General features: G+C 40.8%; 1 protein-coding gene across 3 annotated transcripts in view; it reads right to left on the reverse strand.

The window, feature by feature from the left end:
* The window catches only part of lrp2a (low density lipoprotein receptor-related protein 2a), a 346,919-nt gene that overhangs the window by 51,285 nt on the left and 282,006 nt on the right, over positions 1-13,628 (reverse strand). For all 3 annotated transcript variants that reach the window (XM_072579538.1, XM_072579537.1, XM_072579536.1), the window contains one exon: positions 2,046-2,174. In XM_072579538.1, coding sequence (XP_072435639.1) covers positions 2,046-2,174 — 129 coding nt within the window. The remainder of the gene's footprint in view (positions 1-2,045; positions 2,175-13,628) is intronic.

Raw genomic sequence — 13,628 nt, forward strand, 5'->3', positions numbered from 1 at the left:
TAAGAATCCATTTCATTGTGGACACAGAAAACAGCTTAATGAACTGATGAAAATTATCTTTCTATCTTTATCACCTCATCTAATAATCTTCTGATTCATTTTATAATCAAGAATTTGCTGCTTATTCTAAATTGCAAGATTTGTCTGGATTTGATGCTCTTTTATCAGAGAGCTGAAATACACAATTACCAACCTGAACTGCATCTATTGTAACTGAGCTCTAATGGGTGGATTGTTGCTCAGCAATCATGACACACATAAAAATATTAGGAAATCCAAAGCAAGGGAAAGTTGCTTATTTAACAACCAGGTATAACTACTGAAATAAATGCAAAACATTATAGCTGCTGGAGATCTGAAATAAAATCAGACAGTGCTGGAGAAACTCAGTATATCTGGCAGCATCTGTGGAGAGAAGGCAGCCTGAGAATCACCTCTGCAAATAAGATATGGGGTGGGGGATGGATGGGGCAAATGGCGCGGGGGTGGAGAAAGGCTGCAATCAAAATGGAGGAAAATGTTCATGGCTGAAGTTGTCAAACTCAACACTGAGTCTAAAAGCTGGAAAATGTCTATGTGGAAATGAGCTAATGATCCTCCAGCTTGTGTTGGGTTTTGCTGGAAAACGGCAGTAGACCGAGAACAGAAATATTCTAAAACGATTGTTCTAAAATGGGCTTCCCTTGCCCATTACATCCTACTTCTTTAGGGAAGGCAAATATGCTTTGGTCAAACTGAAAAAAAAAGCAAGCACAATCCAGAGAGAAAGCCAGTAAAAGAACAGTAATACTTAGAGATGAATGTACTAGTCATTCTGGTCCACCATTTTGAAGTATACAAGTGAAGTCAGATCAGTATGTTTTATTGGCACGTTACTGGTTTTCCCCCCTTCTGGGAGGCCACACATTTCTCTCAACATTCAAACAGGTTTTATTCCAGTTTCCCATAACCTTGAGAGTTTGCTTTCAATACTTACGGTTATGTGCAAAAGGTTGGTAGTTCAATATTTTTCCAATGTCTAATTTTACACAAAGTGTGTGAAATTTAGTCAGTTTTGATTAATTAAGGATACTGGTTGGTTATGGCATGAGACGTGACTGAGCTGCATGTTGGAAGGCAGCCTAAATATAAATCACAAATTTTGTATTATATTTTCTGGCTCTGATATTATGAAGTTTAATGTTTAAAACTGGAATAAATACATATTTTCTAACTCTGCTATATTTCCTACTTCAGAAAATGGAAAGACCTGGAGGCAGCAATAAATAATGCAAATCTTACCTATCCAAATTCCTAACAGGTGATACTTAGAATGTAAACTACACAAAATTCTTGACACTGTTAAGAAGACCCTTTTGTTTTAAACATTATTTAACATTGGTTTAAATGCATTTGTATATTACCTGTGAAAAAAAACAATTTTAAACAATCCAATTTCCATGGTTTAAAAGAGGAGAAAGAAATGGTTAGCGATAGAACTTGATTTACAACCTTTCACTTCTTAAAGGACTTCACTGTTAATGAATTACTTTTCCGAAATAAGATATAAAGATATGTAGGTAAATACTGCAACCAATTTTCATTTAGCAAGATCCTGACACAGCAAATGAGATCAGAAAATGGGAAAGCATTGGCATTGGGAACTGTCTGGTCTTCTTCAAGTAATGCCATTCATCCATCTATCAGATTAGATCTTGTTTTGATGCCTAATCTAAAGGTAGTACCATCAACAAATCAGCATTCGATCAGTAGCATGCTCTATTGTTAACCTTTCCTTAGTACAGAAATGTACTGAAACTCAACCTTCCAATACTAACTGAACTCTTTTTTTAAAAAAACTATTTAATTGGCAATTAAGTTGGAGTTGGAACTGCTTGTACAGAACAAATGGACAAAGATTAAATTAATAATTTCCAGGGATAATATTTGTTCAGAAAGAGATAGTATTTTAAAATAAAAATAAGTTACTGATGTCATGAGGAATATTTATCTAAATTACAGGTGAAATCTCACTGAAGAACTGGTGGTTTTAACAATTTACTTACCCAAGTTTAGGATTTACAGAAATAGCAGCAGGCTGTTCAAGTTGAGAGGAAATCAACCATTTCCTGTACCTTCCATCTAGTTTTGCCACTTCAATTCTGTTGGTGCTGGCATCAGTCCAATAAACATGCCTAAATAAATGAAATTGATATCACCAAATCTGTCTGAGAATTCTATCCAGAGCAATTAGACTGGAGTCTGTTGAAAATGTTCTTACATCCTTTCAACTGTCAACAAGATGTTTTCTTAAGAACAATTAGAACAGTTAGCATATCCAAACTAAAGATTATTCTTCAGTATTTTATTTCTATTAATTCTATAGAATTTATACTGCACGTAAATTAGATCTGTCTTCCACTTAATGAGAAAAATTGGCAGAACTAGGCATCTGCTCATTGTAGCCAAGGGTCTAGTAACTTTGCTTTTGTGCTGCAAATAGATATACCAAACCCCTCCTCCAATTTTTTCAACTGACAATTAGAATAAACTGTAGACATATACAGAAATCAAGAGTTATTTCTTCTCAGTATTCAAAACCTGGCAAGGTAGAAGAGAGTGATTGTTCATACACAGGATAAACAATGAGAAATACAACGCTGAATATGGTCAGTTTTGTTCATTTCTATTATAAACAAGTTTAAACACAGTACCTATGCACAACAGTTTATGGGAATTTTAATTCAATTAAGATATGTGCCTGAGAAATAACTCTGTAAACAGAACACAGGCCTAAAATATGAATAAAATTTCTTACTGAAGATTATGCTTATGTTCTAGGTGGATTAAACTCCCAACAACAGAAATAAACAAAATCAAGGTGATTGATGATGGCCTGCAGAATTCATTTAAGACACAGAAGAAGAGTCACTTCGCACAAAGAAGTATTCTTGTGTAACATCAGCACATAATGTGAGAGTGTCAGCTGGCATATGAAGCACCTTATGGTCAGAAACAGAAACAGAAATTGCTGGAAAAACTCAGACAATCTGCACCAGCTGTGGAGACAAAGCAGAGTTCACATTTCGGGTCCTGTGACCTTTCTTCAGAACTACAGCAATTTCTCTTTTTGTTACTTGTTTCCTGCATTCATAGAACTTTGCGGTTTTTTTTGACAGTGTTTATATGGTTTCTTACATTTCCTACCTGTCCACTCACACAGGACAAAAATAGTACCCCATTGGACTAGGAAGGAAAGAGTTGAATGTATTCACTCAAACGTTTATTCTCAACAGCATGAAACAACAAGTTCAATGGTCCCATCTTCCCTTGGGGCCTCCCTCAGTCTTGTGTGCTACGTCTGGGAGTTTGTGACGGAACTCACCATAATGGAAGGAAACAAATTGTGTTATACCCCTGATAATGTGGGGGTTTGGGATAGGGGGTAAATGTAAATGTAGGACAATGACTATGAATTAATTTTGGAAAACTAAGGGGCCTGAATTCTGAGAAGAAAAAACAAAAAAAAATTCACAATGTGAATTACATCAGTATGCATTCTCAGAAACGGAGCTCCAGCCCTACCAGCATGTTTATTTCCAAATAATCTGCTACATTATTCGGCCTGAGCTCCATTTGAATTCAAATTTGATTAACTGTCAAAGCTTTTTATGTAACTGGGTCAATCAATGAATACTGCCTCGCCAGTGGCATTGCAGCCCAAGAACAATTTTAGAAAGAAAGGAAAAATAAGGGAAAAGTGTGTGGTAAAACTGGATTTATTCTAAATTTATGTTAGACTCGAAGTGTATTCAACCATCAAATACCTCACTTCTGTTTAAGTAGTTATTAGTTGTATAAATGAGCAATTAAGGAAGTCAATTGTTGTTAACTGTTAAACTAATGGATGTTGGAATAAACAGCTACAGGTCATACAGTCAAAGAGTCATAGAGATGTACAGTACAGAAACTTACCCTTCGGTCCAATCTGTCCATGCCAACCAGATATCCCAACCCAATCTAGTCCCACTTGCCAGAACCTGTCCCTTATCCCTTCAAAGCCTTCCTATTCATATATCCATCCAGATGCATTTTAAATGTTGCAATTGTACTAGCCTCCACCACTTCCTCTGGCAGTTCATTCCATACACATACTATTCTCTGTGTGAGAAAGTTGCCTCTTAGGTCTCTTTTATATCTTTCCCCTCTTACCCTAAACCTATGCCCTCTAATTCTGGACTCCCCCACCTCAGGAAAAAGACTTTGTCTATTTATCCCATCCATGCCCCTCATGATTTTCTAAACCTATAGTGTAAAATTCAGTGTAATGTTTCATCTATGGGCAAGTTTCTAACTGCAACCATTGAAGTACTGAGTTTTGCAGTTGCTAGTTTGTTTCATGACCTGTGAATTAAGTTTTTTTTCACCACAATGGAAGGACAGATGTAACAATTAACCATGGATTAAATCCAGGAAAACAAGTTGCAGCATCCATGCCTCATAAATATTCAGTGTTCCTGCTGGAAATTGGAAATAATAATGACATGAATATAAAATGTTACTATATTAGAATGTGGTAGACCAGCAGTTGGGGATGCACAAACTCTAATATCTCATTTGCCATTTTCAACCTTTTCCATTCGATGATATTTTCATGAAACGGGCCTGTAAAATAAATTGTCAATATGGCAAATTAATAGAAAATAGAGTAGGGATAAAGGGGAATTTTTCAGGATGGCAACCTGTCACTGGTGGAGTGTCACAGCAATCAGTACTGGGGTCACAATTATTTATAATATATGTCCATGACAATTGATGGAAGTGAATGTGTTATTGCCAAGTTTTCAGATGACACAAAAATAGCTGAGAAAGTTAAGAATGAGGATGACTCGAAGAGTGTACAGAAGGACATTGACGAGCTAAGTGAATAGGAAAAACCTGGGCAGCTGGAAAATAATGTGGAAAAATATAAGGTTATGCACTGTGGCAGGAAGAAAGGAGGATCTGAATATTATTTAAACAGGGAAAAACTGCAGAAAGCTGCAGTACTGAGTGTTTTTGGGGTCCTCATGAATGAAACACAAAAAGCTAGCATCCAAGTTCTGTGGGAAAGGACTTAGTTGGCCTTTACTTCAAAGGGAATTGAGTACAAAGATCTTGCTAAAACTATACATGGCACTAGTCAGATTGCACCTGGAACATGGAACTGTTCTAATCCCCTGATCTAAAGAAACATACTTGCCTTGGAGGTGGTCCAGAGAAGGTTCACTAGATCGATTCTGGGTATGGAGGGGTTTTCTATGAGGAGAGGTTGAGTACGTTGGGTCTGTATTCTTTGGAGTTTGAAAGAATGAGAGGAGATCTTATTGAAGCATATATGATTATTAATAGACTTGGGCAAAGTAGAAGGGAGGGTTGTTTCCCTTATAGGAGAATCTGGGACCAGTGCCCATGATCTGAGTAGTGGGTCACCTATTTAAGGCAGAGATGATGAAAATTGCCTACTGTGAGGGTAGTGAATTTATAGAATGTTTACTGCAGAGGCTGTAGAGGTTGGAGAATTTCATATATTCAAGGCTAAGATAGACAGAATTTTAATCTGGAAGGGAATTAAGGATTAGAGTGGTTGTGTTGCCATAGTCTTACCAGACCATAGGGGCTGCTCTCTTATTAGAGAGAAGTGACTGGTAGTGATTTAACCTGAGGGCCACCAGACCTCAGATGAAGGAAGAGGTCAAGAAGGAGAGTCCTTCATGGTAACCTCAAACCAGTGACAGGAACTGAACCCATGCTGTTAGTATCCCACTGCTCTACAAACCAACAATCCAGCCAATTGAGCTAAACTGATTCCCAAGGATTATAGTGATATGTCAAGACAGTGAGTTGAGGACAATCAAATAAACTATGATCTCAGTGAAAGGGAGAAGAGTCAATGGACAGAATAACCTGCTTTTTGCTCCTTCACCTAAGGGCATTATGGTCTTATTACTAAATTTTCACTGTTCTTCCAGTCTGGGTTGTGCTTTAAAATTCAAAATGTCATTTCAGTTTGTTTTATGCAATTTAAAATTTACCACTTGTGAAATACAAGTTGCCAATGTAGGCTATAGGGGTGGATGGACCTACATAATCCCAGTCTAGATTAGAGTTGTGCTGGAACAACACAGCAGGTCAGGCTGCATCCGAGGAGCAGGAAAATCGACATTTTGGGCAAAAGCCCTTCATCAGGACTGACGGCAGGGAGCCTCCAGGGTAGAGAGATAAATGGGAGGGGGGTGTGGGTGGGAGAAGGTAGCACAGAGTACAACAGGTGGATGGGGGTGGGGATGAAGGTGATAGGTCAGCAAGGAGGGTAGGGGAAGGTAGCAAAGACTACAGTGGGTGGGTGGGGGTAGGGATGAAGGTGATAGGTTAGAGAGGAGGGTGGAGCAGATAGGTGGGAAGGAAGAAAGGCAGGTAGGACAGGTCATGAGGACAGTGCTGAGTTGGAAGGTTGAAACTGGGGTAAGGTAGGGGGAGGGGAAATGAGGAAACTGATGAAGTCCACATTGATGCCCTGGGGTTGAAGTGTTCCGAGGCAGAAGATGAGGCGTTCTTCCTCCAGGCATCGGGTGGTGAGGGAACGGTGGTGGAGGCCCAAGACCTGCATGTCCTCAGCAGAGTGGGATGGGGAGTTGAAATATTGGGCCACGGGGCGGTGTGGTTGATTGGTGCCGGTGTCCCAGAGATATTCCTTATAAGCGCTCTGCGAGAAGGCGTCCAGTCTCCCCAATGTAGAGGAGACCGCATCGGGAACAATGGATACAATAAATGACATCGGTGGATGTGCAGGTGAAACTTTGATGGATGTGGAAGGCTCCTTTGGGGCCTTGGATGTAGGTGAGGGGGGAGGTGTGGGCACAGGTTTTGCAATTCTGGTGGTGGCAGGGGAAGGTGCCAGGAAGGGAGGGTGGGTTTTTGGGGAACGTGGACCTGACCAAAATCCCAGAGGAGGCCACACGTCTCATTCTCACTGGCAGCAAAACTGACCACACTAAATCAGTAGCAGGAATGGTCAATGCTGGGAACGTTCCCTTCCCCATCCTTGAATCTAATTAGCCTCATAATTGAACCACCCTAGGATCTGGTCATGGCTCAAGGAATCTCAAGGAACTCATGGGTTTCCTATGCCTCCTGAAGGCTACTGAGTAAACTCAGTCTGCTTTGTCAATGACCTCCAATACAGGGATCTCACTTTCAAAGGCATGCATGGTCTGGTTGAGAGAACTGGGCTCAGGAAATGGAGTGCTTGCTAAAACCCACCCTCACATGTATGCATCTGACAACATTCCTTCCATTGAGCTCCTACCTTATGAAGTAATATAGCACATGATACCTTACAAAAAGCCTTTTAACAGCCCAATTATATTAAACCTACTGGTTCCTCTTCATAGATTCTGTTTGTTATCTCTTCAAAGAATTCTAATAAACTTGTCAGGCATAATGGCATGTTGACACCATTTGATTATGTTACGAATTTCTAAATGCTCTACTTTTACATCCTTTATAATACTCTAATATAGTCTTCCAGAAATAGATGTTAGGCCAACTGGCCTACAGTAGACGGTTTTATTTATTTTCTTCCTTCTTTGAATTAGGGTGTTACATTGCAGCTTTTCAATTCTCAGGGATTTCCCAAAATCTGAAGATTCTTGTAAAGTTACTAGTGGAGAATCCATTACCTCTGTCTACTATTTCCTTGCTGGTGAATCTCCTTTCTGTCACCCTCAAATCAATTTTCTCTCGAGGTCTAACAATGATCACTGGTTAAAAGGTTTCACTGTACAATCAGTAGTCAGTCCAGATGGTGCTGCCTTGTAATGTAGAACTGCCAGTCTCTGACAGGCTAGAGCTCTCAAGGTGGGATTTCTGCTATAGTGGGGACTTAATTCTGTGGAAGCCCAACATAGCTTCCTTAAATGCCAAATTACACAAACAGATATGTGGAACAGTACAGCACAGGAACAGGTCTTTCAGCCCACCATGTCTGTGCCAACTATGATGCTATTTTAAACTAATCCCATCTGCTTGCAATGGTCCATATCCCTTTATTCCCTGCCTGTTCATATGTCTGTCTAAATGCCTCTTAAACATTACTATCGTACCTGTTTCTACCACTTCCCTGGCAGTGTGTTTCAGGCACCTACCACCAAACCATTATACAAAGTGGTGCAGAGATCCTTGCTGCTATAGTGCCAAATACTCCAAATCTATTAACAAAAACATAAGTTGCTGAGCTTTATCAGCAACTTCTGTTTTTGTTTCTGATGTACAGCATCCACAGTTCTTTCACTTTTTTACTCCAAATCAATTGCTGGGTTGTTAATGTTTTCCCAACCTAACAACACCCAGTGCCAACATGCTCACTGAAGTAACAATTCCAACAGAACAGAGAACATCACAGTTTTGCTTTGTGTTTGGTAAAATGAATTCGCTGCTACAGTGTTATCCAAGCCCCCATTTCCCAGTTTCTGTTTTAAGTAAAATATATGTAACCCTTACAATATGATGTATGCAATTCTTCAATATTCTAAACACCTACCAACAGGTTCCAAACCAGTGCTGGTGTATAAACATCAAAGCTAGTTACAGAGAAGTTTGGCAGTCCAATAGTTCGTGGCCACTAATGAGAATTGATTGTAATCTCCCTGACCAATTCTTGGTTTAGTAGTAAGTTTCCAAGGTTATTTGCAGCATGCCTTCACAACAAAGCCTTTGTCCTGTCCCTCATTATTTAGTAGTTGGACAAGCATATGGACGTACATTGAATAGTGTAGGTTAGATGGGCTTCAGATTGGTATGACAGGTCGGCACAATATCGAAGGCCGAAGGGTCTGTACTGCTCTGTAATGTTCTGTGTTCTATGTTCACCCTAATGTAGAATACAGTACAAGTGAGCGTCCTATGAATATCAGTTTATGATGCAGAATCTATAAGGTGTTCATTCACTCCAAGACCTATTGAGTGGAATTTTCCCACTTTCAGTTCAAGTGTCTCATTGCATGAAATTCAAAGTGCCCATCTGCCATGGTTTGGAAAGCATTTTCTCACACAATCCTCCACTCTTAACTTCAACAATTGAGAACTTGGGCGCCTTCGGGAATTGCATCATAGAAGATGCAGAAACTCTAGCCACTTCCAGCTTTTCCCAGCATTCAGGCTGATAACATCATATTTAAAACCCAATTACACAGTATTTGAGATGCAGAAAGCCAGGAATTGCCCTTCACTGTTAGCACTGAGGCCATGACCCAGATTTAAGGAAAACTCACTCCCATCTTCATTGCCAAGGACATTAGAGTCTTAATAAATCAGGTGGGGGACAGGCAGGCAGGCTTTTTCACTGCAGATCAGCACTGGAGGCCACAGCACCAGCCTAAGTTAGCTTGGGCCCAAATTGCAGCCTGGGTCCCAGGCAGTGCAGAAAGAATGTCAATAATCTTGTGCGCTTCACAGAGTATCACTATTTTCTTTCTGCTACTTCACACTCATAGGGTCAACATTCATTCTAACTTGATCATTGCACAAACCTTTCAGCAAGTGTGGTGGACTGCAACTCTTAGCTTTGCATGCATCATATTGTAAGGGCTGGATACATTTTATCTTAAATATAAACTGGGAATTGGGGACTTGGATTGATTTGTTGGGAAGAAGTTATTTTAACAACACAAAGCAAAAGTGGAACTGTATGGTGTTCACTGTTTGGTTAACTGAAAGTATGTAACTTTTGGAAGAGTCTGAAATTGTTACTGTAGTGGGGCACGTTGGTACAGGGTGTTGCTGGGTTCGGAAAAAAAAAGTACTTCAGCAATAGACTGTGGCTTAGCTATTTTCTCATGGAATACTGAAAGAAGTAAACAGTTGGACTCAGACCTCCAAAATGTTGCTTGAACAAAAGAACTGACGGCTTTGTTGTTAACTTTATGGATGACACAATGATAGGTGGAGGAACAAGTAGTTTTGAGGAGATGGGGAGGCTATAGAAGAACTTTGCAAGAAGTTGAACTGCAAGAAGAACTGCAAGAAGGGTGGCATCTGAAACATCGACCTACCCATCTCCTAATGTTACCTGGCTTGAGGTGTTCTTCCAGCCTCCTACCTGTCTATTGCAGAAGAACTTTGACAGTCGAGGAAAGTGGGCAAAGAAGTGGCAGATATAATCTATTGTGGAAAAGTGTGAGGTTATGTATTTTGATAGGAAATATAGAAAAGCTTTAGAAATCTGAAGCACATAGGGACTTAGGAGTTCTATATCAGGATTTGCTTAAAGTTAACACGCAGGTTCAGTTGGCAAATAGGAAAGCAAATACATTGTTAGCATTTATTTCAAGAGGATTAGAAAACAAAAGCAGGGATATACGGTTGACACTGAATACTGTTCTGATCAGACCTCATTTGAAATACTGTGAGCAGTTTTGGGCCCCATATCTAAGGAATGATGTACTGGCCTTGGAGGGAGTCCAGAGGAGGTTCACAAGATTGACTGTGGGAATGACAGACTTGTCATATGAGGAGTGGTTGAGGATCCAGGTCTGTAATCAATGGAGTTTACAAGAATGAGGGGTGATTACAAATAAAAGTTACAGAATACAGAGAGGCCTGGGTACAGTGGACATGGAGAAGATGCTTAAACTAATTGGAGAGACTAGGACCCAGGGCACAGCCTCAGAATGATACTTTAGAACTGAGATGAGGTGGAATTTCTTCAGGAGGCTGGGAAATCTGTGAAACTCATTGCTGCACAAGGCTGTAGAGACCAAGTCATTCAATGTTTTTAAGACAGAGATAAGTAGTAAGAGGATCAATGGGTAGGGGCAGAAGGATGGAGATTGGAGTTGAGAAACATAATCAGCCATGATCGAATGGTGGAGCAGACCTGATGGGCTGAATGGCCTAATTCTGCTCCCATACTTGATGGTCTAAGTCAGATTCCTTTCTCTCCCTTTGTGAATGAAAAAGGAATTGTATGCAAAGGCTCTTAAAAAGAAGGAACTTCTAACTCAAACAGAAGACCTAGATTTAGCTGACTGGCTACTGAATTGAGGATTGCTGTGTTCAACAACAACACAGTATCATCACCAAAAAAAGAACTTCAAAAGAATGGTGAGAACGCCACCTCTTTTTCCCTTTATGGTTTGTACTCTTGATCCACAGATTTTGCTCCTTTAGGCCTATATTTCCAATCACAATATTCCAGCAAAACTGTCTCATCCGTTCTGCCCATTCTATTTGTGAATGAATGGTGATTTAAATGAGGTATTGTTTATGACTGCAATTCAGTAACTAATCATGTGTTTTTGTCACTCGTCATAGGTTACTTATGTTTTAACAAATAAGCTTTTCCTTTCTTATTCATTTATGAAATCTGCTGTGAGTTTTTAAATCTTTGATAATAGTCATTGACCATCCTTGTGATTAATTTGGCCATATTTCACATTTGTGATGATTCAAGTGCAGCGTGATTTTCAATTCACTCTTCCCATTAGGGTCATGACAATGGCACATCTTAATCCTGAGTAGCTGTCCTGCATGTAAGGGAAACAGCATCCCACCATCTACCCTGTCTACCCTGTCACTCATGGATGCATTCATTCATAGAGTCATAGAGATGTACAGCATGGAAACAGACCCTTCAGTCCAACTTGTCCATGCCGACCAGATATCCCAACCCAATCTAGTCCCACCTGTTAGCACCCCACCCATATCCCTCCAAACCCTTCCTATTCATAAACCCATCAAATGCCTCTTAAATGTTGCAATTGTACCAGCCTCCACCACATCCTCTGGCAGCTCATTCCATACACGTACCACCCTCTGTGTGAAAACGTTGCCCCTTAGGTCTCTTTTTTATCTGTCCCCTCTCACCCTAAACCTATGCCCTCTAGTTCTGGACTCCCCGACCCCAGGGAAAAGACTTTGCCTATTTATCCTATCCATGCCCCTCATAATTTTGTAAACCTCTATAAGGTCACCCCTCTGCCTCCGACGCTCCAGGGAAAACAGCCCAGCCTGTTCAATCTCTCCCTATAGCTCAAATCCTCTAACCCTAGCAACATCCTTGTAAATGTTTTCTGAACCCTTTCAAGTTTCACAACATCTTTCCGATAGGAAGGAGACCAGATTTGCACGCAATATTCCAACAGTGGCCTAAACAATGTCCTGTACAGCTGCAACATGACCGCCCAACTCCTGTACTCAATACTCTGACCAATAAAGGAAAGCATACCAAATGCTTTCTTCACTGTCCTATCTACCCACGACTCCACTTTCAAGGAGCTATGGACCTGCACTTCAAGGTCTCTTTGTTCAACAACACTCCCTAGGACCATACTATTATGTGTATAAGTCCTGCTAAGATTTGCTTTCCCAAAATGCAGCACCTCGCATTTATCTGAATTAAACTCAATCTGCCACTTCTCAGCCCATTGGCCCATCTGGTCCAGATCCTGTTGTAATCTGAGGTAACCCTCTTCGCTGTCCACTACACCTCCAATTTTGGTGTCATCTACAAACTTACTAACTGTACCTCTTATGCTCGCATCCATATCGTTTATGTAAATGACAAAAAGTAGAGGACCCAGCACCGATCCTTGTGGCACTCCACTGGTCACAGGCCTCCAGTTTGAAAAACAACCCTGTCTTCTACCTTTGAGCCAGTTCTGTATCCAACTGGCTAGTTTTCCCTGTATTCCATGAGATCTAACCTTGCTAATCTCTTCCTGGTGCAAGAGACGCCGGGAGAAGTACCTGTCAGGAACAAGTTGAAGCTTTTGGAAACAGTAGAGTCTGATGACACTACCAGTTCGCAAGGCGGCCATGTTTGTCAATCAAAAGTTGCCGCAGAAGCAGAGCGGAAGAGTCGGACATCGCATAGAGCCGTGGTAATAGGGGACTCCATCGTGAGAGGAACTGACCGGGGTTTTTGTGGCAGCAGACGGGATTTAAGGATGGTGTGTTGCTTTCCTGGTGCTAGAGTGAAAGACATCGCGGACAGAGTGCAGGACATCCTCAAGGACGAGGGTGAAGAGCCCGAGGTGGTGGTACACGTCGGCACAAATGATGTCGGGAAGAAGAGGAGGAACATACTACAGCGAGACTTCGCAGAACTAGGAAGAAGGCTAAAAAGCAGGACGTCCAAGGTGGTTATCTCCAGTTTGCTTCCAGTTCCTCGGGCTAGTGTGGCCAGAAACCGGGAGATAATGGACTTGAACGTGTGGTTGGGAAACTGGTGCAGGAAGCAAGGTTTCAAGTTCTTGGATCACTGGGGTATATTTTATGGTAACCATAAATTCTACAAGAGAGACGGCTTGCACCTTAACAGAACAGGGATCGGCATTCTGGCAGGCAGGTTTTCTGCTGCAACACCGCTACATTTAAACTAAGTAGCGGGGGGGAGAGGACAAGCTGGATGTTTAAAAAGGAAATTGAAGGGGTAGTTAGAACAAGAGAAGTCAAGAAAGACAACTGTATCAAGGAGGCAGAAAACTGGAAAAGGCATCATGCTGTAAAGTTGAGTGAAATAAGGGTTGAGGGGAAGGGTGAGAGCAGTAACAAATTAAAAATTCTATATATGAATGCACGAAGCATTAGACACAGGGTGGATGAGCTTG

The sequence above is a fragment of the Chiloscyllium punctatum genome, chromosome 10 (genome assembly GCF_047496795.1).
Source record: "Chiloscyllium punctatum isolate Juve2018m chromosome 10, sChiPun1.3, whole genome shotgun sequence".
NCBI classification, from domain to species: domain Eukaryota; kingdom Metazoa; phylum Chordata; class Chondrichthyes; order Orectolobiformes; family Hemiscylliidae; genus Chiloscyllium; species Chiloscyllium punctatum.